Genomic DNA, 25,862 nt, shown 5'->3' with positions numbered 1-25,862 from the left:
TCCATGACGGAGCTGGAGGGGACCTATAGAGGGGCAGAGGGGCAAGCAGCCAAAGCTCTCCCCGCCGGAATAAACGGGCCTGATTCTCCAGCCCTGAGCTCCCCTGAATACCCCTGTATGGCGAATGTTCTGGAGGCCGCTGGAGGGGAAGGTGCGCCAAGAGACCTGGACTTGTCTTGGCGCTGCAAGAGCCCCTCCCCCTCACCGCAGTGTCAGACAGGTGTCAACAAGCAGACGAGCCTGTGAATCATTCATACATGTCACAAGGGAGGCAATATTGTGAGACGACATGAAACCCCCCATGATTGATATTGGGGGTTGAGTTCTACCTCATCGACCAACATCACAGGCGGCCTCTCGGCTGTAAAGACAAGTGACGCGGCGTGCGTGTTGCTCCTATTCAGCAACATGTCCCTCAAGGAGCACAGCATATCAATCGCGAATTATGACTTTTTGTATATCTGCTTCGCCACAATGGACTAGACTACAGCGCTTCAGAGCCGCCTTTGGGGTGTCATGAGCGTTTGGGGCGACTGTCAGACCAGATGAGGGAAATCCGGGACGGATCTCTGCTTCAGTTGACTCCACGCCTTTGTTGTGGGGTATCATTTCATGTGCTCAGGAACTAACGTACGTCTTGTCGTGCTGTGCAGGCCTAGTAGTTACGAGGGCATGAATCTCTGTTGTTGGTTGTTTCAAGTAGCAAGCTGGAAGCCTTGTTATCCGAAACTACATCTCTAGGTTTCCCAAACATGAGGCATGATAATGATATCGCACTGTCTGTAATAAGGCTCGAGGCACAAGCTTCAATCTGTTGACAGTGCTAAGTTAGCGGTCCCGTCGAGCGTTGTCTGCCCCGCCGGACCGGCCCGCAGGGGTCACCAAAGGTCGATTGATTGGCCACTTCGTACGTGCAGGTTGAGTGGATAGACAGGTCCCTGGAGCTTGACGTTGGGTGTTGGGTGTTGGATGGAGGGGTAAACGGGAATTGGACAGCCCTGTGCTGTTTACTAACTATGGCGGCTACCTCATCCGAGATCAAGTGCCAAAGTATCAACAAATATTTGCCTGTAGCTGTAGAATAGAGGATTGCCTGCCTAGGATTCACTGACGGAGCAACCGGAACCATTTCCACGCCGTGATCCATTCGTATTCACTGCGCTCTTTCCTTTCTTAGCCGTGAGACACTTCACTCCACCACTCATGCACTGTCGGCACCTGCCAAGAAAGTCTGCCGGCTGTCGATAACTGCGCGAGTCGCACCTGCCCTTCCCTTTTCCGCTTGCACCTCAGGCCTATTCTCCATTATATAAACACAACCTGGTCGCTCTCTCTTGGCCTTCTGTTTTCTCATCTACCTCTTTCCTTCTTTCCCTCCCGCATTTCTATCTCCTATCAGCAGACTTCCCCCCATCCCGAAGTCACCCATCATGTCTTTCTTCAAGAAGATCGCCAAGGAGTTTGAGAACCTTGGAATTGGCGACAAGAAGGAGGAACAGCAACAGCAACAACCTCCTCAACAGCAGCCTCAGGACGGTAAGATCTTCTGATCTGGCAAATTCCGTGATGTAGTGAAACTGATTTTCCCCAGGTAACCGCGCCTACGGCGACAACGGATACGCATCTCCTCCTCCCCAGCAGCAGTACGGCGGCGCGCCTGGATACGGTGCTCCTCCTCAACAGTACGGTTCGCCCGCTCCTCAGGGATACGGCGCTCCCCCTCCTCAACAATACGGCTCCCCTGCTCCTCAGCAGCAATACGGTGCCCCTCCTCCCCAACCCGCCTATCAACCTCCTTCCGATCGTCCTCCTCTGCCTCAGGGCTGGACTGCTCAGTTCGACCAAAATTCCCAGCGATGGTACTACGTTGAGCAAGCTACCGGTCGCACCCAGTGGGAGGCTCCCCAGGCTCAGCAGGCTCCTCCTCCTCCTCCCCCGGACTCTCGTCCTCCTTATGAGTCTCAGCCTTCTGATGGATCTCGCGGCTACGGCGGTGCTCCTGGTGGATATGGTTCCCCAGCTCCCGGCGGATACGGTTCCCCAGCTCCTGGTGGCTATGGCTCTCCTGCTCCTGGTGGCTATGGTGCTCCCTCACCCTATGGAGCCCCTGGCGGTTACGGATCGCCTGCTCCAGGTGGTTACGGTGCCCCCTCACCGTACGGTGCCCCTCAGGGCCAGTATGGTGCTCCCCAGGGCCAGTATGGTGCTCCCCAGGGCCAGTACGGTGCTCCTCAAGGTCAGTATGGTCAGGAGGGTGACCGCGCTTATGGTGACAACAGCAACAACCCCTACCCTCAAGGAGAGAAGAAGAAGAGTGGTAGCTCTGGTATGCTCCTCGGTGCCGCCGGTGGTCTCGCACTTGGTGCTGTAGGTGGTGCTTTGATTGCCAATGAGCTCAACGACAGTGATAGCGATCATGAGCAACACGCCGCTGCCGCTGCCGCTCCCGCGGCTGCTGCTCCTGTTGAGCAACAACCTCAAGTTATCAACAACTACTACGGTGCTCCCCCAGAGGACCCCTATGCCGATCCTTACGCCCAGGATGGCCCCCCTGGTGTTCTGCCTACCCACGATGCGGATGGTGACTCTGTCTCATCAAGTGACCGTGAGGAAGTGCAAGAAGCTCGTGAAGAGTACGAAGAGGCCATGGCCAAGGCTGCCGACTCGGACGCCAGCAGTAGTGACATTGAGGCCGCTGAAGAGGCTCGTGAGGAGTACGAGGAAGTCTACGAGGAGGTGTATGAGGACGAATAAGTGATAGAACAAGGGCTATGAATAACGACATGTTTACGTCTATTTCTCACAGGATTGCATTAAAGCCGAGCAGGCTTGGAAGAAGGTTGACGGATTTCCTTCACTTGTTGATACCTCAGTAGTACAATACCAGAGCACATTCTACATTCATTTGACTTGCCATGTTTAAAGATTCTTTGCGAAAATGTCGACAGGCCTACGCTACCCAAGCGTCAGCCCATGTAACCGTGCTAAGGATGCAGGGAAACCGGGCTACTGCAAGAAGCAGCCGCCTTCGCTTATCAGCACGCAAGCGACGAACAGGACCTTGATGTTTTATAATCCATGTCGTTGAAATAGACCTTCCATGTAGCCGAAAGTCCAGATGTGATGAGGCGCTGATATCATATGCTGGGCTGGAAGCACTTGTGCACTAACTATCATGACACTCTCGCCGTAACTGTCAACAGCCAAGGCGGTATCGAAGATAGCTTCAACCCACTCACTATATTAGTTGAACAATCGCCAGACTTTACGGACTACCTGCCCAGGTTGATGAATGCGTTGTTCGTCTCCACGCTTGGCATTACAGGGATGGATAAGCACAGCCCCTCGTTTTTTCTTGGCGACTCATTATCGTGATCACTTCCTTCATATGGTACCGCGCATGTGAGCGTCGTTTTTAATTGACTCACTCGCCCGATTCCTCTTCCGCGGGTGCTCCATTCTCCACATGGCAGATTGCGCGGCCTTCATGCGGAAATAAAAGCCGGAACCTCCAATTCTTATTCTCCAGAAGACGGTGAGAGAGGGATCATAATACTCGGGCACAACTATACGTTAACCACGGCACGGACGGTGCCGAGATACAAGGAATGGAAAGTGCTTGTCGCAGTCAAGCTTTTGAGAAGCGAGTCATAAGCATTTTGAAGGAAAGCTTGTTCTGTCTTTTGGTTTGTGCTTATTTGATCGACGTTACTGTTGCACTCGATGTAATTGTTCTTGGCGTAGGGGGTTCCCATGGTGAGATGGGAGGTTGATATTACTGTCTGAGTATCAACAACACTTGTGTAGGATTTAGGACATAATGGTAATAGATAATAAACCATCTAAAAAAGAAAATGAATTATAATAGGCACTATAAGGCCTTATTTGTCTTTAGGTCGAGTCATCAATCAATATTGACAAACAACGAGGTCCATGATACAGGGTAACCGTCCAACCACCAACTCCACCACACTTTCACTCGCCACAATTCAACATCTCCAACATCTCCAACCTCACTTGGCCTAATGAGACTCATAACTCGTACAATACCTGCTTTCCACTTACTACGCCCTGATTCCAAACTCGCAAGACTTCACATAATGTCATCCAATACACCCCCGCAACCTCCCCCCTCATTCACCACCAACCCCTCCGAAATCCTCAGCCAAACAACGAATCTCATCTCCTCCACAACAGCCCTCGAAGACTCCCTCGTCTCTTCCCTCACGCCCTCAACCGCTACTTTCTCAAGTCTTCTCACGCCAATTCTAAAAGATGACCACGCAGTTTCCAAGAAGACCCTCCTAATTCGCCTCTTTAGCTCCGTCTCCGAAGACAAAGACCTTCGCGATGCATCCCGCACAGCAGAAGAAATGCTTCTCAAAGCTAATTCAGCAGCGCTCATGCGCAAAGACGTCGCAGCTCTCGTAAAAGCTGTCTACGAAAAGAGTCAGCGTGGCGAAGAGAAACTTTGTGAAGAAGATGCGTATATGTTGTTCAAGACACACAGAGCGTATCAGAACACAGGCGCTGGTATCGAAGACGAAGCGCTGCGAGAGAAATACAAAGCTGCTGTACAAGAGCGAAATGAAGTCCTCATCGCAGCAAAAAAGACCATCAGTGAATCCGACGATGGCATTTATTTCACCCGCTCTCAACTCAGCGGCGTGCCCTCCTCAGTCCTCGACGCCATGAAAGTCAACGACAAAGGCGAGCTTAAAGCAACCTTTAAAAAAGGCCATCTCATCTCCATAATGAAACACACCACCAGCGCCAGTACACGAAAGGCATATCACATCGCCAAAGAAAGCCGGTTCCCCGAGAACGTGGGCCGTCTGGAACGAGCAGTCGAGCTGCGAAACAGCACGGCGCGAATGCTCGGCTTCAAAACACACGCGGAGCTCAAAATGGAGGATAAAATGGCAAAGAGTGTTGAGAGCGTTGTAACAATGCTTAATAAGCTGCGAGTACAATTGAAGCCTCTTGCTGACGAGGAGATGAAGACGCTGTTCGAGATAAAGAAGGCGTATGTGCAGGAACACGGTACTGATGAGGCAGAGCAGGATTTGGATAGGATGAATGCTTGGGACTGGGCATTTTATGCGCGGATCCTTGAGAAGGAGAGATATTCTGTTGATTCGCTTCTTATATCGGAGTATTTTGAGGTCAACCATAGTCTTGAAGGCATGCTTCGTATCTTTGAGGAGATCTTTGGTATGGTATTTATCTTGACTGATGCACCAGTTTGGCAGAAGGATGTCACCGTTTACGAAGCTTGGAACTCGGAGGATCAAGGTGGTGAGTTCTTGGGGTACCTCTACCTCGACCTTTATGCGCGAGAGGGCAAATATGCTGGCGCGCACAGCTCTCTTATCCAACCTGTAAGCACTATCTACTCCTCATCATCCATGATCGATACTAACGTGTACAGGGCTTCATAACTCCAGACAACAAACGCCACTACCCTTCTTCATCTCTAGTAACATCCCTCCTCCACACCCCCGGCCATCCAACCCTCCTTCTACACTCCGAGCTCAAAACAATGTTCCACGAACTCGGCCACGCAATCCACAAGCTCGTAACCCACACAAAACACCAACACGGCTGCTCTCGCGACTTTGTCGAAATCCCCAGCATTCTCCTTGAGAACTGGATATGGGTACCTTCCGTGCTGCGCCGTCTCGGAAAACACTACAGTTATTTGAACGACGAGTACCTAAGCTTCTGGAAGGTTCAGAAAGGTGATGTGAATACAAGACCAGAGGAGGAGTTACCTGAGAAGTTGACGCTTGATCTTGCAAAGACTAAGCATGTTAACGGTGCGCATGCGATGCTGCATCAGGTTTTTCTCGCTTTGTTTGATCTGACGATCCATAACGCAGATGAGGCTCATCCTGTGGATACCACCAAACTTTGGAACGAGAGTAAATCTGAAATCATGGGTCTTGGACGAGCGGATAGTATTGGACAAGCATCATTCGCCCATCCTTTCCGCGGATATGACGCTGCGTATTTCACATATGCATTGTAAGTTTGCCTTCCCAACTGCGCTTCTTTGCTAACAAGTTATAGATCGAAAGTTTACGCGACCGACCTGTGGGTTAGCCACTTCAAAGCCGACCCAATGGACAAGAAGACGGGATTGCGGTATCGACAGCATGTGTTGCAGCCGGGAGGAAGTCAGCCTGAACTCAAGAGCCTTAGTAACTTCCTAGGTCGCGAACCAAATGACGAGGCATACTATTCGGAAGTTACCAGCACGTCGGGGCCTGAAGCACAAAAGTCTGCCTCTTTGTAAAATACAAGGACTAAATTACAAGCCTACAGGGAGTCAGGTTGGTTGCATAGAAGCCAGTACTGATATAATGGTTGATAGATATATTAGATTAGTTTATGCTACTTAGACTATAGTCTTAAGGTCATTTATTTTTGTAACCTAAGACTTACCTACCTGGGCAAGGGAGGGTCTGGAACAGAGGTGATTTTGATCAGAATGAATACACTCCCTGAAGGATCGATCTTGACAGATAATAGATTTCGTAAATAACAGCTTAATAACATTCTAATTACTTATCTAGCTATTCTTTCCTAAAAGCTTATATACAATACATAAAGAGGTCAGGGGTGTACCCAAAACATCAACAAGAGGCCAAAACACTCTATCTTCATTCTGTAGCCATCCTGACCTAGAACCACCCCCTTCTCCTGCTAGGTAGGTAGTCAATACCAATCGCGACGATGGCCTGTTCGTCGTAACCGATGTTCTCTGAGTATTTGCTGCAGCGAGACAGGTCTAACGACGTCAGTCGAAAGCCCGAGGAGGCGGATCGCATCAGCATGAGATCGGATCTTGTTTGAATCGATCGAGTCTTGCACGAACTTTACCGTGCCATGTGAGTGCTGGTAAGCGACATTATCCCAAGCTCGCACAACAGTAGGGTCGTCTAGGGCGAGCACCGACGTCCCTCGTAGGGTGATGATGGCTGGCTGCCAATTTTGAGCCCTCTGGTATCGGAAAAGCATTGCAACACCCCGTCTGCCGTTCCACAACTCCATTGTGTCAAGTTTTGGCATCTTGAACGCTGCAGCAGCGGCAGCATGGAGCATACCGTTGATATCCGAAGGGGACGTACTTTCAGTGAGAGCCCTTGAAGTCAGCGTCAGTGAAGTGAGATTTTTCCACACCCATGAATCTTGACACTCTGCGAAGAAGTGACTGGCGTCGACTATGAAAGAGGCGGATAACGTTGTCAAGTGCAGGCTGGAGCGGACAAGTTTCCGGCTGACATCAGGATCAAGCGCTCTGATAGCAGGAAATACGATACCTGCTTCTGGGTACTCCTCGGTGAAATTCTCGAAAATCGTAAGCTTGCATAGTTTTGTCGAGCGGAAGGATTCGATTAGTTGCTGGTTGCCTATATCTTGCTGGTCAGCGACTGTGGTTACCTAGTAAGCAGGCAGGTTACTAAAACAATAGGGACTTGAAGTAGAACAGACGAAATAATTAGTCCACTCTTAGGCCATACATACACTAAGAGTGATCTAATATTTATGTCAGGGACTAAATCAATACCGATTTTTATGCAAACCACCTGCTAAGTTGCTAAAGATTAAGGAGGCACTTGCATTTATCGGTATACCCCTGCAGTGGAGCGTACTGTCTCCAGGGTTCATAACAAAGTTCCTTCATGTTGGGGAACCGAGTCAACATATTGGCGAGAGCAAGCTGATTCCATCGTCGACGGGTTTGTTGACGAAGGAGAACGGCCCCAACGACAGGTACAAGTGGCAAACTAAGCCACCAAGATCCAAAAGGTTTGTCGCACATGATATCGTCAAATAAAGCTGTGGTTGGGAGTATCCCAGCATCAGAGTTGTTTTGTCCCGCGACCCAGCCATGGGCTGGGTCATCCAATATGGCGGTTTCCTGGTCGTCTAGGTCGTTGTCTGGACGGAAGTCTAGGTACTTGAACCAGTGCTGGTTATCAGTAGGCGAGTAGACGCTAATATCAAGGACCAGGTGGTCATCACAAGGCTCCCATGTGCTCAGTGTCTTGAATAGTTTTTCGAATCCATTCATAAGGATCTTGTTATCCCTTGCGGAGGACAAAAATCTATTGCTAGGGCTTCTACAGTTCATGCAACAGAAGCCCTCGAGTTCCACCTTGAACCAAATATAGCGAATTTGCTCTCTATGTCGGAACAACATAGTCTGAGAAATCGGATCGGGAAGGCATGGTATTGTCAGGCTGATATTGGAAAAGTTGAGCGGCTCGATGATAGAGTGCCAATCTCGGCACACAGTTGCGAGCTGACTGCATTTTCCGCCGAGGATTGGTACGAGCCTTACGATCTCGTTTCGGGTCTCGGCAGGGAGGTCGTTCCATGAAGCTTTGCAATCAGTCACGTTTGGTTGGGTACTGTCGGATGAAAGTGCTTGATCTTTGACGAAGTTGGTTTGATAGGTTCAGGGTTAAGAGGAAGATGATAGAGACCGAATAGTTGTTTTATATATTTTATCTGAAAATCTTGTTCTTAGAGTTTAGTTGTTGCTGTGTGTATAGTTTGGTGGGTGTTTTACCTTTTACGCATTCATCTTCATTTCAGTACAGGCCAAAAGTTTGATATTCACTATCTGTATGTTTTGGAGGATGGAAAAGAGGTTTCCAACACAAGACATATAGAATCTTTCAATAGAAATCATGTCAGTACTCTGTTATCCGTTTTGAAGCTCCGGGTTGAGTACAGTTCCTTCAGGACATCATAAAGATTGGCTGCTGGAAGCATAAGAGATGAAAGTAGTAAGTCAGTTTATGCTACTTAGACTATAGTCTTTAGGTTGTTTATGACTCAGGAGGTCAACCTTTCTGCCACCTAATAGGTAGAGTCCTTCTTTATATACTTCAAAGTCTCTCTCCACCTAGGTCTAGATTATAAACCCAATAGATCAAAAGAACAGCTATCTGTAACTAAGTTACCCAACAAAAATACATATGTGTCTGATAGAGCAGTTGCCTATCTCCCTATCGACATAGAAATTCCCGAACTCTATGATGGACACGTAAGCTATATTCCTGAGCGAAAAAACTTCCGTTAATCTCCTCTCACAGCATTTGTTTCCCCCTCCACCCTCAGGGTATCAGAATAGTTGACAGTCCCAGGTACAACAGGCGACCTTCATCATGGCGCCTATTGGGCCCCTGCCTGCTTGCGAAGGTCCATCATTAGCGGCCTTCCCACACGATATTATATCCGATGACTTTGAATTTATAGAGGTCCTCGACTGCGATGCGAGGCACGGTGCAATCATCAAAACCAAATGGGAAGGTCGACTCTATGCTATCAAAATGGTTAGCCAAGGCGACATTGAGAAACAAAAGCAATGCTAATCTTTACAGTTTATTTCAGAAGGAACACCTCTCATCAACTACGACAACACATACTCGCCTGAAACTCCCGACCTATGTTGCCAGGCCTTCGACTGGCACTTTACCCCGTTCGAAAAGGAGTGTCGAGCGTTTGGGAGGTTGCAGGAAGTCGGGTGCGAACACCTCGCCGTCAAGGTCCATGGCTACGTCCGAGTCACATCAGAGGAGATCAAGCAGAAACTCGGCTCTGAGCGGCACAGAATGAGGTTCCATAGCATGGCTTCTAGGAATGCCAGAAACCAGATGATGGGTATCGTCAAGGACTGGGTTGAGATGGAAGCCTACGAGATCGAGAATCTGCGACCCCTCTACGATCGACTCTACCAGATCTTCCATATACCCCAGATGATTGAGAATATCCACGAGATGCACAAGCATGGGATCGTGGTCAGAGACTTGCGAAGCGACCAGTACGTCAACGGCGTGCTCGTCGACTTGAGTTGCTCCGCCACAGCTCCCCACCCCTACGGTCCAAGGATATCCAGCGAGCCGTCAGAGTACCAGCCTCGCTGGACCTTTTCCAGTCTGGCAGCATGGGATCTGTTCTCATTCCAGTGGCAAGTCATCACGCTGTGGAACAGAGACTACGAGCGTCTAGTCAAACTGCTTGGAAGGCCTCAAGGAATGCCTGATTTCTGCCCTTTCATCGCATATCGCATTCCCTATCCCTCGACTGATACTAGAAAGAAATCTCCTCGACCGTATGGTCCGTTTCTGCCAATACTGAATCACTTTCATCGGCGCATCTCTGTGTTGGAGCCAGCACGATGGGATCCGCTCGAGTACATCCAGAATGCCAAGTCGTACTGCGCGACAAAAGAGAAGAAGCGAAAAAGGAGTGAGAAAATTGACCAAGGTTCTGTTGAAAAGTGGGTTAGTAAGTTGGAGATTTCAGACCAAGGTATACACAACTAAAAGGTCGCATCTAGACAACATAGATGACCTATTAATTTGGTCTCTTGTTTTCTGGTGCCCGTTGTTTCTGTTACCCTGACCGGATTTGGACTGAGATTTGGTTATTACAGTTGGAGAGAAAAAAAGAAAGAAAAAAAGGTTTGTTAGATTGTGAGGCAAATGTTGAAAAATAAACATCACTCACCACAAACCATCTCGGTGATTTCCTCTCAGCCAGAAATCTCCCTTGAGTGCAATTTCTTCTCTTGGCCTGAGTCTGTTTATGAGATCTAGAATAAGCCTTTAGTCTATTTGTTTTATCGTAACCTAAGAGCTTACCTTTCGATTCCCTGCTAGCTTGAATACGATTAAATTTATCCAGGTTGACAATACAACTTTTGATATTCCGTCCTCCTATAAACAAATTCGACATAGTCTTTGTACGTCTCTGAACTAACCACCTCAACGAAGGTACTTTTATAGGGGCCATGGCTCGTGGGTGTCTTTTCTCACAAGACGTTGACATAACGCCATAGAAAGTTGATGCCACTTACCAAACCCGTCAACCCAGTATACAAGATCAAGATCCCATAACCGCTTCCATAACCTCCAATAACCTTTCCCTGCCACGGTTGACCTCTGATGAGAGAACCACTCAAGGGTCCAGAGATAATGTTTCCTACTCCTCTGCCCGCACAAAGATGACCGTGAACCATGACAGGATCAATATGTTCGTTCTGGTCTTGAAATTTCTGAGTCACCTCTCTCATGATGCCAGGCCATATCGATGCCCAAGACCCAGCGAATAGGCCGTACATGATACAAAAGACGTAAAGAACCGGTAGAGATGCTGTAAGCCCCCAGACTAGCAGGACAGAAATGCCCACACCAACTGCTGATATGAGCATGCATGTCGTGACAGCGAGCCTATCGCTGAGAAATCCCATAATCATCAACCCGGCTGTAGCTGCAATGTTGACGAGAATAACAGTCAGAGCTGACAAGACAGCAGAAGTACCAAACGTTGTTCGAGCATAAGTTGGTAGATAGATGGTTGGGAGGAAGTAACCAGTAGCTTCAACCACGTTTACCAGCTGATGCAGCATAAACACCCTTGACGTGACAAACCGCATATTCAGAGGTTTCCTATTAATCGTAGATGAAAGAGGAAGTCTTGGTTTGACAAAGTACGCCAACGGAGCTGCACTTCCAAACAGAACCCCTGAGCAGATCCTCGCGGTTGTTTGGAACCCGTATTTTTCCAGAAGAGCTTGGAGGAGCAAGGGGAGTATGGCGCCTCCGGCTCCAGCGGCGCTCCAGACGATGCCATAAGCGAAACCTTTTCTCTGCACGAACCACTCGTCTATGTAGAGAGTGCAGGGGCAATAAGCGAAGCAGCCACCGATACCGAATAGTACGCCTTGGACTGCGATGAGTTGTGGTACTGTGGTGCAAAAGGAACTCATTGCCATGGCGAGGGATGTGACCACAAGGCCTGCCCAGGTGAACCATCGAGCTTGACGGGGGTAGAAACGGCATATTATGACGACGAAAGGGGCTCCAAGGTACAACATGCCCTATACGACATTAGAAAGAGCTTTACTTCTCCTTCTTTTTCTTTGGGACATTAGTTTCTTACCGTGGTGGTGGTTCCAATGGCAGCGATATTGCTGGACCCTGCGAATGGTTCATTGTGACTGTAGTATTCTTGGAAGACGCCAAACGAAAATCCAAAGCCTGTGATAGATAATGTTATTGGGTCAGTACTTAAGAAGGTTGCGTGAGGGAACTTACCAAATGTTACAGCTTCAACAACCCAGCATGCGGCCAAGAATAAATAGGCTTTCCTTCCACCGTCGGCGGGAGGTAGTGAGAACTCGACGTCTGTGGTTCGAGATTCTAAGCCTTCGTCAAGGCTATTCTCTTGTGATTCGGCCCTATGAGATACTAATTCGATTGATGTTTGGGACATTGGAGATTTAAAGTTATGTGATACGTATCGAGTCTGAATTGTATTATTGAACAACGAGTAATGTCACTGTCTTATACAACTGGATGGCGATTTCACCTCCTATGTACTCTGAATCGCGCCCTATAAGGACTTGTAAGGTCCAGTGCTTACCGCATATTTCCTCCTGTCTCACCGTTGATGTTGTACTCGTAGGGCGCAGAATGCGTGCGACATCGGCTATGATGGTGGCTGTCTTACCGAAACAGGTTCATTGGTCGGGCGATTGTAAACAAGGACATGCTTCGGCTCAAGCATCCGATTAATTCAGTCACATGAAAGACGAGAGTTTGAACTAATGCAATGGGCTTCTAAATACTTAACTATGACACCAATCTATTGTACACGGCATTGAACCGAAGTAAACTAACAAAAATGATAAAGAACCATCAAAGATCATCGCTCGCTAAAGCTTGACAAGTACATGCTTCATCTCTCCACCCCATGTATGTCTCTCTTAGGCATATCCTCGTTGCTGGGGCTGGTGTTGTTGTCGTCCGATCAAAGCAGAGTTACTCTCCATTCGAATACCCTCGTACACCTTTCCCTGACTCTTCTTACTCTTGCTCAAACCAAGGTAAGGAAAGAAGTAACATGGATGTAGAATGGTGACGACTCCGATGGAAATAAGCATCGCTGTCGCGTCGAACACGATGAATAGAGGTTCGTTTCGTAGGACATCTTTTGCGATGGCCGGGATTGTCTCTGCGATACTAGAGAAAAAGTCAGTATGGTTCAGTGATGTTGATGGTGATGGATAGAAGGGACTATTACCGGTAGACACATCGGAGGATAATGCAGACATATGCGATACCCAGACAGTAACAGAACCATCGCACCATTTTGGCTTCTTTGATAGTAGCCTCCTCTCGAGCAACAGGGACCTTTTCACGCGTTGGACCTCCGGCTGAGTACATGGGAGGAGCAGTAGTAGCACCCATCAAGAGATCTCTACCCTTCAACGACGTGTTCCGACGTTGAATGTAGATCAACATCAGAGTTCCACAGCACATCATGTTGGCGACCTGGAACGCAACTCCTCCCGTAACAAGAATCTCTCCCAGCTTCTTGGTCGTCTTGGTCCCCTTACCCACCGTCTCCAAAGCCGTCAAACCACCGCCGATGACCTGTATGAAAATCGAAAGAAAGTCCGTGCCGACAAAGACGAGAGGGTATAACCTAGGCTTGATGACCGACCATTTGGCGCCGTACCACATGACGATGTGCTTGAAGGTGACGGATATAGCAGCAGCGATGAGCGTCGGGGCAAGGAGAAGCGTTAGGTAAGAGATGATGAATACATTTTGCTGCCATGGGTTCCGAGACAGACTGAAGCGTGCGATGTGGCCGACGACTTCGAAGATGGTTCCTATGCCTAGCCAGATCATGTACGACCATGTCTTTGCTCGTATGCCCTGGAAGATCTGTGCAAATAGTAAAAGTACGAATGCGACGGCGAAGAAACCTGCGGCACCCCCAGAGAGGTAATCACCATAAATGGTAAATTCGACGGGACATTTATCCGAGACTTCTTTGCAGTTGTCGTAGTTTGGTACAAAGGTATCGTTTTTGTCGCCCATAGTGTTTGTTTTGGATACACCTTTTCAAGATGTATAAAGCTGATTTCGGAAAGATGATGTAAAGATGGATGGTGAATGGGAATCTGTATATAATGTCTAGATGCCACAAAAGGGGTTGCTTTATAGATAACAAAGAGGGAACATGACATGTAACATGTAAAGTCTCTTGTATCACCAACCAACACGCAATACTCAGGGCTGTGTGACATCCACTCCAGACAAACAGAGCCTGCATCTTTGCAAGTCCAATTTCCACTTTCATCTGCACTGCAACTGTGCTGATGTGTCGTCTAGATAAGAGTAGGAGGTTAACTGCGAGTCTTTTCAGTGGCTTACCTAGTAAAAACATCCCGTCTCTATGCGAAACAACCAATCGGAATTATTCTTTACAAGAGCCAAGGACATCACAGAGGGACAGACCCCCCATGTAGAGTAAGCAGTTTCAATGCAGTAAGCGCCCATCATACCTCAAAAATTTATGCATACGCCGAGGGCCCGAGTCGTCAGCGATTTCACCCGCAGCAGGGCCAAGCTCTAACGGGATAAGCACTAACGTCGGTGCGGGATTCTATTTAGTATCCGTACCGGCACGAAGAGTCTACGGTGGTTGTGGTGTTGATGAGTCTCAGCCTTGGAGCTAAGCCTTGACATTGGCAGGACATGGGTGGTCGGTTCGGTGAGACGCAGGGTATTGCCCTTTTGGGTAGATTGTTCGAGATGAGTAAGTCATACCGGCTTTGATTTTATCTTCCGTATGTACGGGTACGATATTGTTATATTTCGTATCTGTCGTACTGTTGAGGGCACCCTTCTTGGATGACTCGCCACCTCATATTTCGTATTTGTATACCATTATATTTATCAACGTAAACGAAACTAAGTTGTCCCGTCGTACTTGTTATCAACTTGGTAGAATATTGCTCACAGTACCTGTCAGAAGCATGCCGACAGTACATTATCTCCTAGATATTCACAAACATAGCGACGCGTAATGCGTATATTAAATTACAATCAGATTAGATTAAACCCACTCGTTTCTAGAACATATCAACTGTTGTATCATATTAGACACATTCATTAGACTAGTATTAAGCTCTTTCAGCTTGACAAGGAACATCAAGCACCCTCTCAAACAAGCATCTACCCCTACTGCCACCACTTACATTGCGGGTAGTAAAACACAAAGCATGTGATCGGTTACAGTCACTCATCCATGACAAAACTGGAATGCTACACAATCTTCCTCTGAACCCGTAAAGCCAAGACATACGTTATCTTGCTACGATACCTAAACAAGAATATTAGGCGAGCAGCAATCAAAATTATTTTATCCGAAGTTCCAAACCAAAGCGGACCAACAGCGGAATGAATGCCAAGTTTCACGCTCAGCTGGTTGAAAGTGGCAGTGCACGCATCCCCTGTCTCTCGGCTGCTGTCATGTCGATCATCACCCGTCTTTAGGCTTATGTAGCCAGCCAAGACCACAGCCTCCAAAAGTCAGACCATGATGTCAGCTTTGGTTTTGGTCAGATGGTGGTGTCTCTGCGAAACATTCTCTCTTTCTTCACTCATCAACTACACCAATCATGTCAAGTCCAATATGTCCTATGCCGCTAGCCGAGATATTCCGGGATATCTTTGGCAAAGAAAAGGAAACAAATAAAGTCAAGATACTATACGATGATGCTTTCAAGGCTGATATCGGGAGATGGATTGCTTCATGTGCGGTTATTGGTCTTGCGGCGGGTATAATTTCAAAGAATCCATCTCAAGGCTTACTTGCTGCAGCGGCATATAATCTCGCAGTTGTATGGTCAAACTATTATACCATAAAACTTCTTTTTACTGACATATTATCAGGGAGCCCTTCACTTCTTTACTATCAAAATACCAGTCAAACCCAAAAGCATGACCGACCCAAGGCCTCCTATGTGGTACGATCTGCTCTTAGCTGCTTCAACAGCAATGTGGCTAGCTGCTCTGGTTGTCATGTTTGTCAAGCGAGGGGATATAAGTGCCTATAAAGAATCAAACCACGAGAAGCGAAGGACTGGCCTTGTTGGTGAGATATCTGAAGGAGCCGTATCAATGATGGATAATCTTACGATTGCCTGTGGTTGTTTTGGAGTTTGTGCCTTGTAAGTCCCTTTTACTATCATCGAACTTCCCTTGGCTAATAATTCTAGATTGTTTTGTTTATATCAGTGGTTTGTTGTTTATTATCTGCACTCAACAAACTTCCGAAAGTTTGAGATACGAGAAGGATTTCGAAAGATGAACAAGATTCCACCCCCAAAAGACAATGCTGTTGAAGATGTTTAGGATAAGGATATATACAGTTGTTTTTTTTCGTACAAGTGGCTTAGGAGGTCGCTTTCCTAGAGACCAACATATGTTTGTTGGCCAACACCAACAACCACAGCCACTTTTGCATGTTGCTTGCAAAATGATAACCAAACCAACAGATCAATATCAAAGTGTATTAATCAGAGAGACATATGCGAGCCTTGTACTACACACCCTGAGTTGTAACATATAAGTATGCTCATATCTCCCGTAAGACTCCTCACATTCATCTCAACGCATCCTCAGCAACTATCCTTCGAAGTTCTATTCTCTTGAGTTTTGACTCCCACAATCATGTCATTCATTCCTTCCAAAATTCCCACCTCTGGAAATGTCCAAGAGCGTATCAGCCCCAAGAAGGACAGCCCTGAAGTTGACCCAAACGCCCAAGAGCTTCTCCTAGAATATCTGGCGAACAATTCAGATGAGTACCGCCGCGTTCGGGACTTGAGAAAAAAGGTACGCCCCCATCACTCCATATATCGAGTCTCACTAATCACTTCCTCCGCAGGGCTGGGAGAACAGCCAGGGAGACGAATACTTCAAGAAACAACGACAAGATGCAGATGGTGCGGATGAGAAGAAGCGCCGATTTTTCTACTATATGATGAAGAGCATCGCATTGGACCTCGACTTATCAACAGGGGCCTTGACGCGAGGTTCTCTCAAAACAGAACGTGTGCTCGACATGTGCGCTGCGCCGGGAGGTTTCATCGATCAAACCATGGTGATGTGCCATGATATCACCCGCGTCAGAGCCATGAGTCTTCCCCAAGATGAAGGTGGTCACGAGATGAGACTGAGGAACAAAAGCGTCAACGTTGAGTTTCGTGATATCACGATGCTAGCAGGCGACATGGGCGTTGTCGAACAAGACATCCCTGACAGCTTCCCTGAACGAGACACGTTTGTACTCGATCGAGTCTTTCAGCCTGACGAGAAGTACGATCTTGTCTTCTGCGACGGTCAGGTCCTACGCACTCAGCAGCGCTCCGAATGGCGCAAACGAGGTGAAGCAACTCGTCTGCAGGTGACGGAACTGGCGCTAGGCCTAGAGCACCTGAGAACTGGCGGAACGATGATCATCCTGATGCACATGCTAAACACATGGCGTAGCTTCAAATTAATCCACCAATTCAGCAAAATCGCAGACGTTTCCCTGTACAAGCATCACAGACACCACAGATTTCGATCATCGTTCTACCTCGTCGCCAAGAACGTTCAGGCAGAGAGTTCGTACGCCAAGAGCCTAGTGAAGTTGTGGAAGGACCAGTACAAGATTGTTGCTTTTGGTAGTGAAGAGGAGCGTGTCAGGATGCATTGGGAGGATAAAGAAGTTGCCCAAGGCAAGATTGATGAGTTTGGGGCCGAGTTTATCAAGATGGGACACAACATTTGGAAGACTCAAGCTGATGGACTGGAGAATGCGCCCTTTATCAAAGGTCTTTGATGGATATGGCTTCTGTTTCAGTTCCGCGACCTATTTGTTGTTTTCTTGTTGCAGGTTGAGCTGCGGCTTCCTCTAAGAGGGAGCAGGCTCTAAATGGGAGGCCCTGAATAGCAGGGCAACTGCAAGGTTGTGTCCAGTCATGAATGCAGATTATTATTTGAACCTCAATTGACGGAGCATGTAGCCATGTAATCTTATAACTCGTATCAACTAGGATCGGCATCAGTACCAGGCTAGATGAGGCTGATATCCAAACTTCATGATAGTGGATCCCATGCTCTCCTCATACTGAAACTCTCAATCTTCCAACCTCCTTTCTTTACATAGCAAAGCACTTATTCTACTGTAAATATATCATCATGATTTTTCAATTCCCAAAGCCTCTAGACATGACTCCATGACCATCCGACAAGATCTGTCTTGACGATGGATGTATTGGGCCGATGGTAGTCACGCGCCACCTCCACCCAACGACGGTGCCTCTCTATCCAGCATTGACAGCAAATATTACATGGCTGGCATGCTATTGATGAACAGAGACATTCTAGCAAAGAAAAACATCATTGAATTGAGGCAATTTAGTTCACTACAGCATCTTCCCAAACAAAGAAACTCCCTTATTATATCCCATATTACTCGTCACCATCCTCAGACAGGATCCCCTCTTCAACAACCCTAACCTTAACCTTCATACCCCAAGGCTCATCATCACCAATCCAGTTCTTCTTTTTACCAATCTTTTCCACGTCACTAGCCGCCTCCTCGACCGTCTCTTTGGTCCTGGCAGGGTCATTCTTTGTCTTTTGCACCGAGATGGTGAGCAGGAGACCCTCCTTGTTCTTCTTCTTGCCCAGAGCGTACGACCACTGTGCAGTAAAGACCACACGCGGCTTAGACTTGTGGATCTTTCCGGCTGGGTAGAGTGCTGTGATGAGTTGTCCTACTCTGCCGAGGTAAGACGCCCACCAGACTTCTTCGGGTGTGAGCATCTCACGGAGAGACTCGCGGAACTCCAGCTCTCGGGGCGGAAGTTCGCCGCCATATCTGGATTCGAGCATCAATGCAAGTCTAGCACGGTCTTGGTGCGAGACACCGTGGATCGAAGACATGACTCCGACGCTGGTCGAGTACAGCGCGGTCGTCGAGGCGGTTTCCTTGGACATGAACATGTGGAGGTACATGGAATTGGCAAACGAATCCACAACAGGCTCGCCAAACTCCTCTGGGAACTCCTTCTTCTTTGAAGCTCTAGGGATTGAGCTCTTGAGCAGCTGCTGGATAAGGTGTCGCGAGCCTGGCGCGAAGTAACCCGTTGCTACCTCCAAGGGTGACATAGCTCGAACGGAGGTTGGCAGCTGTTTGAACAGGAATCCCTCTCTTACGCCACCCTGGCAGAAGTGCGCTTCCCTAATACCTCCGGGAATTGATTCAGAGAGTACATTGACAAGGAATGCGACAGCGGGGACCTGAGATCGTCTACGATCAGAGACACGGAAGATGTCCTTGGCGGCATGAGCGACATGCTTGAGGGCTTCGGTATCTTCGAACTGCTTGCGCTTGGCCGTGTAGCCATTGATGATGGAAATGGGATAATAGCTGCCATCCGTCTGGTTAAGATAGAGAAGCAGGTATCCCCATCCTCTGAAACCGCCGCCAGAGAGATAGATACGGTATCCACCTTCCTTCTGAGCCTTTTCGACCATTTCCGCAGGGATCTGGAGGTTGTGGTAAGCATCTCTAAAGTTGGCAATCATCTCTTGCTCAAATGCCTTGACGGCAGCATCAGCTTCGTCCTTCTTCTTGCCATCCCGGAGATCATGGAGCTTCTTGGTCAAAGCAGCGGCTCCGTAGGGGAAACTGAAGCTTCCCTTGGGACTGATGCGGACCTGGCCGCGTGAGCTGAGCATCCAGGTGATCTGGGTGCTGCCACCTCCAAGGTCCATGACGAGACCTTCCATGTTGGAGAAACCACTGGCAATGCCCAAAGCGCCAATTTGGCCTTCCTCCTCCTTGGGTAAAAGCTCAACGTTGAGGCCTGTCTTGTCTTTAATGGCAGCCAGAAACGCCTTGGAGTTCTTTGCGGCGCGCGTAGCTTCGGTCGCGATGACATGGACATTCTCCCTCTTACAGCTGAAATCCTCGCAGATAACAACGAACCTACTCAAAACAGAGACGACAGACTTGATGACATCGTCGGGGATGGGGATCTTTTCGCCCGTCTCGGGGTCATATTGAGAGTCGTACAGTGAGATTGAGGCGCGGTACTGGTAGACGGTCGGCAGCATGCGAGCATTTGGGCTCGAAAGGTCGGATATGGAGAGACGAATGCCATTGCTGGTGGGCGCGATCCTGTCAGCTTGACGTGTCGTACAATTAATGGATGAATGGTCTCTTACCTTCCCATGTCAACAACACCGACTAGCTTACCCTCATGGCCCTGCCACGGAGGATGACCGCCCTGGAGATGGGGGATTGATGGCTGGGGAGCATCCTCGTCATCGCTGCTCTCGGGGCCAAACTCGGCAATTGGGTCAATGATTTCAAAGTCGGAAAAGTCCATCATTTTGATGTTGTGTTGTAGATGGAAGAAGAATGATGATGGAGCTCTCCAGCCCAATATTTGGAGACGGGAGCTTCCATCACTACCAAGGTAGGTAGCTGAGGCCTGCTAAGCCTGCTAAGCCTGCTAAGCTGGGCTGTTAGGGTGTTAGGGTGTTTCAGCTACTGACGTATCTACGCCAACCTTAAATGAGCTTGGCCAGTAATCGCTCCAGTTACAGTTGATCAGCGACGCCAGCGCAACGTGTTCAGGACAGATCATTGGCTGAGATGACGGACGGGATAGAGCTTATCGCTTATCTAACCTTGTTTGTGATCGGGATGGGTTTTGACAACGACAACCCAAGACAGATTCATCATCAGAATACCAGATACGTTGGCCGCCTGAGGCATTACCAAGAGACGTAATTAGTCAGTCAGTTTATGCCATTCAGGCTCTGTTCCTAATTTGATCTTTGAGATGCGAAAATAGATACCGGCCAACGTCTGTGCTACCCACTAGATTAGCACAAACAAAGACACAACACCACATCGACTGCCTATTCATTTCATATCAAGCATCGTCCAACTCTTCGGGCTTCCATCATCTAATCTCGGCAACAAAGAAAGAGGACTCAATCAATCGCCCAGAATGCACGAGTGACCAGCCATCAAGCCATGATCTACGCACGTTCATTCCTCGATACGCCACCCTTAGGGTATCAGAAAAATTGACCGCTGGAAGCATAAGAGACAAACTTATTAGGGCAGCTTATGCCACTTAGACTAAGCTTCTTAGACTACTTATTTTTATACCCTCAGACTTAGGAGGCCAACGTTTCTGCTACCTACTAGGCCACTTCCAACCCTGTTTCTTTATTGTCATCGCAAACATGGACTCATTCGTTTAATAAATCACATCACCTGTTCCTCGTCTCAAACGTGATCTTCTTTGTTTGTCAAAGAGTTGTATTCTAGAGTCTATGCCGTCTATGCCGTCTATGTCTATGCTTCGTAGTTTGATTCAAACTTGAGAAACTTCTAAACCCGAAAATGCCGAGGAACCAAATATATAAACGCTCCCTTCATGCTCCATATCCCCTTCTCAGACACTCATCAATTCTCATCTTCTTCAATCACCTCAGGTGAATATCTTTACCTCAAAGTTCAAATCTTGTCAATTATCGGTCTGATCTGATGAGCAGTAGAGTTCAAGTGGTTAATGATGTTGTAGATGGAAAGATTTACTATAAGTTTATCTACCCATCAAACAGTATTGTTCTCCATTTAACCCACATTGCCTCTGTCTGATCAGAGCGGTGATTGATCAAGATTTGAACTTCGAGGTCCAGCCCCAGCCTCAGCATCCCTTCAACAAACCTACCATGAAGCCGGCCAAAGATGCTTACTTCCCGATGGCGTTGCCCAAAAGTCCAGAGCAGCATTCGCTCGCTAAGCGGTAAGGCCCTCTCTTGTTCGATCCTCGTCAGCTGGTCATTGTACGAGGGTTGTACATCAGGATACTGATCCATCTCTAGGAACTGGTACAGCTCGCTTGCCTTACCTGGGGGCACCAAACTCTGCGACTCCAAGTCCCGAAGCGCATCAACAACCCATTGCTGGCAGAACCTACCGTGCGTTCTTCTGGCCGCGGCGTGTATTCGGTGACACTGACGCTCTGGCATTGTTGTGATGAAGTAGCGTTTGGCTGGTGTGGGAAAGGGGTTTGGCCATCCACACTCAAAGTCAAACCTCCAAGGCTCGCCTATGCGTGGTCCTCCTGCCATGCGAAAGCGAAAAGCCTTCCCGAAGAATGGATCGTGGAAAATGAGTGCCCAGTCGCAGTTCCTGCCCTCGATGGTGGGGCTGTACATGTCGACGCTCAGTTCCATGGTCCTTTCGACACGGCGCCTTACGGCCATTTCATCACGATAGTGCCAGAACGTTGGTGTTACCGAGTACACGCCGTCGTCAGAAAAACGCATGGGGAAGTCCTCAAAGTCGAATTCACCATCAGAGTCAGATGTAACTTGTTCGCGATGGTAAATGGGGGTTGGTTGAAGCAAGGTCACCTCTTCATCAAAGTCGGATTCATCTTCAGAGTCAGATGTTTCCTGTTCCCAATGATGAATTGGTGTTGGTTTGAGCATACCTCGAGCCAACGCCAATCTATCGACGGGAATCTGACATATCTGACTTTGATGTGTTGGTCGGAGCAGGGTGGAATCTTCAAGGTCGGGTTCATCATCAGATTCAGCGGTTGCTTGTTGCCGATGATAAATTGGTGTTGGTTGGAGCATGGCAAAGACTCCATCCAGCGCCAATTTATCATCGGCATTGAGACCCGTCTGCCTCTGATAGTAAATTGGTGTTGGTCGGATCATGGATCGACCAGCCGATCCTGCTTCGTCGTCTTGGTGGGTGATGTGGAAGGAATACATCTTGACCGAATTGAGAAGTTTATTCGATAAATAGCCTGAGGATAGAAAATGAGAATTGATGTTGTCTTGGTTACCTAGTGTTTCTATCTGGAATTGGCGGTGATGAAAGAAGAAAGAATCCTCTGGAGATGTTCTTTTATAATGAACGATTATCTTTGCTCATGGCCAATGCACTGGATTAGCCCTAGGTGGCTGAGCTGAGGAAGTAGGTGTTATTCGAAGAACAATTAAATTGTTCGCTTTAACTCTTTGACTGTATTGGCTTGGTTTCTTTGTTCTCAAGTTCATGTTCATGGGCGAAACATGAACAACACCACATGATGCCAGTGACCAGAACTTTAACCTTAATCAACGATTCTATTTAAACATATTTCAATTGATGGCGTTCATATAATATTTGTTCTATCATTCTCAGTGTTGTAGATTCTTTGGACGTGATAGTTGTGCTCAGAATGTGTCGAGCCATGAACGGTACAAACTGCTATTACCACCACTCAGAAACAGCCGTGCACGAAAATACCGTAATTTGTTCTATATGTAATAATATACTCTGTAGACTCTGCTTGTGGATAATAACATCATAAGTCATCGAAATGATGCACATTCACAATCGTCTTAAATCCGATGCTATCCACTATCTTCAATTTAGTAGTTTTCTCTCATATGAGGGGCAAAAAACTTACAAACTTACTTCAACCACCACCATCCATAATAAAAATGCCTTCCAAAATACTCATCCTCGACGGCGGCCTCGGTACCTCCCTCGAGTCAAAGTACTCAGTTACTTTCTCTCGCTCAACTCCCCTCTGGTCTTCTCATCTACTCGTCGCTGACCAACCAACCCTCCAATCATGCCAGTCCGATTTCGGCGCTGTCCCTGTTGACGTGCTCCTCACAGCAACATACCAAGTCTCACTGCACGGATTCGCAGATACTCGCACTGAGGAATTTCCCAATGGTATCTCTCGTGAGAATGTCCCGCGCTTTTTGGATGATTCTGTCAGTATCGCTGAGCGTGCTGTCGGAGACAAGGGCTGTGTCGCTCTCAGCATTGGTCCTTATGGCGCTTGTATGATTCCTGGCCAGGAGTACAGCGGGAAATATGACGATAAGCACGACTCTCTGCAAGATTTGGAATCATGGCATCGTGAGCGCTTGGGAGTGTTTTCTGAAGTCAATGATATCCAGAAGCGACTGGGTTACGTTGCGCTCGAGACAATTCCTCGTCTCGATGAGATTATCGCCATGCGCAAAGCCCTCGCCGCGACACCAGCACTGTCCAAACTCCCATACTGGACCGCGCTTCTCTCCCCGGAAAAAGACCTGCGTCTTCCCGACGGCAACTCCATCGAGGCTGCCGTCGAGGCCATGCTGGACCCTGAAGTTTCTGCCAACATCCCCTGGGGCATCGGCATCAACTGCACAAAGGTCGACAAACTGGATAGCTTGCTGCAGATCTTTGAGAGCACTGTTTCGAACATGGTGGAAAAGGGCAAGATTGCAGAGTGGCCTGCTTTGGTGCTGTATCCTGATGGCACCAATGGTGAAGTCTACAACACGACGACGCAAAAGTGGGAGATGCCTGATGGTGCTGAGAACCAAAGGCGAACATCTTGGGAGGGCCAGCTTGAAGATGTTGTTAAAGCTACAGAGGGTCGAGGAAAGTGGCCCGCTATCTTGGTTGGTGGGTGCTGCAGAGCTGGAAGCGAAGATATCAAGAAGCTACGTGATCGGCTTGTCTAAAAAGATACAAATTGTCCTGGCTAAAAGTATATGTCTCAATTTAAAAGTATTATGATTTCACCAGTCTTAACTCAGAAGTTCATATGATCAAGAAGATGTATGATTTCTATTATAATTGAACATTGATACCCTGTCAACATCCATACGGATTGTATCCCAACTCACTTATATCAGCACTCAACTCTCTCCCCTGCATCATCTCAGCCATAACTTTCCCTGTACCCAATGACAAACTGATTCCCCACGGCCCATGCCCCGTCGCAACATAAACGCCGCCAATACTTCCTTTCCGCGTGGTATAACCTTGCCGTAGATCTACGTCCTCTATCCGCGTAATATACGGTGTTCCTCTCTCCGACACAGGTCGAAAGCACAACCCCGTGCGTATTATCTCTAGCTCCTCGCCTTGGGTATCAATTACCTGCTTCGCCAGGTCCTTCAGCTTTTCGATCGATGAGTCTATAGGTTTTGCACCTGTTGCCAACGGCGGTAGTCGTATTGATGCGTTCAAGCCGCCGAGCCATATATCGCCGTTTGGTCGAGCGTAAATCTCGGGGGAGAATGTATCTGTACTGGTGTATACCGAATGGAAAGTATCGCCTATATCTGCTGGGTTCTTAACCACGAGTGAATGGCCCGCAAGGCTTATGACTGGTATGTTGATATGTGACCCCGGAAACATGGACTCCAAAACACTCGGTGTCCATGCCCCAGCACATACAAGTATCCTGGTAGCTGGTATAGTCGATTCTGAAGAACAGTCCGTGTAGCCAATACGGACATACGACAACTCGTCGTGGCAGTCAGCGCCTATGTGTCGGACGATAGCAGGAGTATGTATCCTGACACCTGCTTCCCGACACTTTTCAAGAAGAAATTGACAAAGTCTCAATGGATCACTAAAGTCACGTCTTGTTAGTGGCATGTATGTCTCACGGGTCCAGTCACTTACAGAACGGCTGTGCCTTCACCATTGTCAACCAAACTAAGAGCATCACCCTTCACACGTTTGAGCCAAGGCGGACTATTCCTATCCTTCACTTCGCCTCTCTCATCTACTAAATCCGTACGACTTCCACCTTCACTTAACCAGTCCTTTCCTGCGAAGCTTTTGGGTTTCCTTCTCGGTAGCTCATAATTCACAGTGACAGACTTTGCATACAGCCACTTCTCGCGCCCACCGTACTGCTCAGCTAGCCGTTCATGTTCGTCAAAGCTGAGTGCTCCTAAAGACGCAAGATCTTTATGAAACCAGTCCCTGGCAAGAAAGCCACCGGCGTAGCCTGACGCCGAGGTGAATAGTTGAGCGGATGAGTCAACGAGGTGGATCGGTGAACCGGGTTGATGCTCGGATAGATAGTAGGCTGTCGCGATACCGATTATTCCACCTCCAACAATCACTGTTGAAGCCATCGAGTACAAAAAGGGATATTA

The 25,862-nt window shown here is 48.0% G+C and overlaps 12 protein-coding genes across 12 annotated transcripts; 6 read left to right on the top strand and 6 right to left on the bottom strand.

The window, feature by feature from the left end:
* The first annotated feature begins 1,407 nt into the window (after positions 1–1,407).
* FGSG_09205 (uncharacterized protein) lies at positions 1,408–2,904 on the top strand. Its single transcript, XM_011330269.1, has 2 exons — positions 1,408–1,536; positions 1,592–2,904. Exons 1-2 carry the CDS (start codon positions 1,431–1,433, stop codon positions 2,752–2,754), a joined length of 1,269 nt encoding a protein of 422 aa, XP_011328571.1. The 5' UTR covers positions 1,408–1,430; the 3' UTR covers positions 2,755–2,904.
* A 1,196-nt stretch (positions 2,905–4,100) lies between these two features.
* On the top strand, positions 4,101–6,298 carry FGSG_09206 (uncharacterized protein; the record flags this gene model as incomplete). Its single annotated transcript, XM_011330268.1, has 3 exons — positions 4,101–5,381; positions 5,432–6,027; positions 6,073–6,298. 3 exons carry the CDS (start codon positions 4,101–4,103, stop codon positions 6,296–6,298), a joined length of 2,103 nt encoding a protein of 700 aa, XP_011328570.1.
* A 422-nt stretch (positions 6,299–6,720) lies between these two features.
* FGSG_09207 (uncharacterized protein) lies at positions 6,721–8,080 on the bottom strand (the record flags this gene model as incomplete). The annotated part of the gene is made up of 3 exons (XM_011330267.1): positions 6,721–7,446; position 7,531; positions 7,659–8,080. The coding sequence occupies 3 exons, from the start codon at positions 8,078–8,080 to the stop codon at positions 6,721–6,723; spliced, it is 1,149 nt and encodes a 382-aa protein (XP_011328569.1).
* Positions 8,081–9,182: 1,102 nt separating this feature from the next.
* On the top strand, positions 9,183–10,366 carry FGSG_09208 (uncharacterized protein; the record flags this gene model as incomplete). The annotated part of the gene is made up of 3 exons (XM_011330266.1): positions 9,183–9,216; positions 9,409–10,301; positions 10,358–10,366. 3 exons carry the CDS (start codon positions 9,183–9,185, stop codon positions 10,364–10,366), a joined length of 936 nt encoding a protein of 311 aa, XP_011328568.1.
* Positions 10,367–10,523: 157 nt separating this feature from the next.
* Positions 10,524–12,294, bottom strand: FGSG_09209 (uncharacterized protein; the record flags this gene model as incomplete). The annotated part of the gene is made up of 5 exons (XM_011330265.1): positions 10,524–10,599; positions 10,662–10,672; positions 10,877–11,899; positions 11,962–12,059; positions 12,117–12,294. The coding sequence occupies 5 exons, from the start codon at positions 12,292–12,294 to the stop codon at positions 10,524–10,526; spliced, it is 1,386 nt and encodes a 461-aa protein (XP_011328567.1).
* Positions 12,295–12,655: 361 nt separating this feature from the next.
* On the bottom strand, positions 12,656–13,910 carry FGSG_09210 (uncharacterized protein; the record flags this gene model as incomplete). The annotated part of the gene is made up of 2 exons (XM_011330264.1): positions 12,656–13,043; positions 13,105–13,910. 2 exons carry the CDS (start codon positions 13,908–13,910, stop codon positions 12,788–12,790), a joined length of 1,062 nt encoding a protein of 353 aa, XP_011328566.1. The 3' UTR covers positions 12,656–12,787.
* Positions 13,911–15,496: 1,586 nt separating this feature from the next.
* On the top strand, positions 15,497–16,052 carry FGSG_13531 (uncharacterized protein; the record flags this gene model as incomplete). The annotated part of the gene is made up of 2 exons (XM_011330263.1): positions 15,497–15,718; positions 15,771–16,052. The coding sequence occupies 2 exons, from the start codon at positions 15,497–15,499 to the stop codon at positions 16,050–16,052; spliced, it is 504 nt and encodes a 167-aa protein (XP_011328565.1).
* A 449-nt stretch (positions 16,053–16,501) lies between these two features.
* Positions 16,502–17,837, top strand: FGSG_09211 (uncharacterized protein). Its single transcript, XM_011330262.1, has 2 exons — positions 16,502–16,715; positions 16,768–17,837. Exons 1-2 carry the CDS (start codon positions 16,551–16,553, stop codon positions 17,704–17,706), a joined length of 1,104 nt encoding a protein of 367 aa, XP_011328564.1. The 5' UTR covers positions 16,502–16,550; the 3' UTR covers positions 17,707–17,837.
* Positions 17,838–18,338: 501 nt separating this feature from the next.
* Positions 18,339–20,269, bottom strand: FGSG_09212 (uncharacterized protein; the record flags this gene model as incomplete). Its single annotated transcript, XM_011330261.1, has 2 exons — positions 18,339–20,040; positions 20,103–20,269. The coding sequence occupies 2 exons, from the start codon at positions 20,267–20,269 to the stop codon at positions 18,339–18,341; spliced, it is 1,869 nt and encodes a 622-aa protein (XP_011328563.1).
* A 1,427-nt stretch (positions 20,270–21,696) lies between these two features.
* On the bottom strand, positions 21,697–22,685 carry FGSG_09213 (uncharacterized protein; the record flags this gene model as incomplete). Its single annotated transcript, XM_011330260.1, has 2 exons — positions 21,697–21,713; positions 21,809–22,685. 2 exons carry the CDS (start codon positions 22,683–22,685, stop codon positions 21,697–21,699), a joined length of 894 nt encoding a protein of 297 aa, XP_011328562.1.
* Positions 22,686–23,402: 717 nt separating this feature from the next.
* On the top strand, positions 23,403–24,428 carry FGSG_09214 (uncharacterized protein; the record flags this gene model as incomplete). Its single annotated transcript, XM_011330259.1, has 1 exon — positions 23,403–24,428. The coding sequence occupies one exon, from the start codon at positions 23,403–23,405 to the stop codon at positions 24,426–24,428; it is 1,026 nt and encodes a 341-aa protein (XP_011328561.1).
* Positions 24,429–24,499: 71 nt separating this feature from the next.
* Positions 24,500–25,841, bottom strand: FGSG_09215 (uncharacterized protein; the record flags this gene model as incomplete). The annotated part of the gene is made up of 5 exons (XM_011330258.1): positions 24,500–24,534; positions 24,594–24,995; positions 25,150–25,178; positions 25,214–25,327; positions 25,381–25,841. 5 exons carry the CDS (start codon positions 25,839–25,841, stop codon positions 24,500–24,502), a joined length of 1,041 nt encoding a protein of 346 aa, XP_011328560.1.
* Between the last annotated feature and the right edge of the window lie 21 nt (positions 25,842–25,862).

This window comes from Fusarium graminearum, chromosome 4 (assembly GCF_000240135.3).
Source record: "Fusarium graminearum PH-1 chromosome 4, whole genome shotgun sequence".
NCBI lineage: Eukaryota > Fungi > Ascomycota > Sordariomycetes > Hypocreales > Nectriaceae > Fusarium > Fusarium graminearum.
This window is presented reverse-complemented; position numbering and strand designations above follow the sequence as displayed.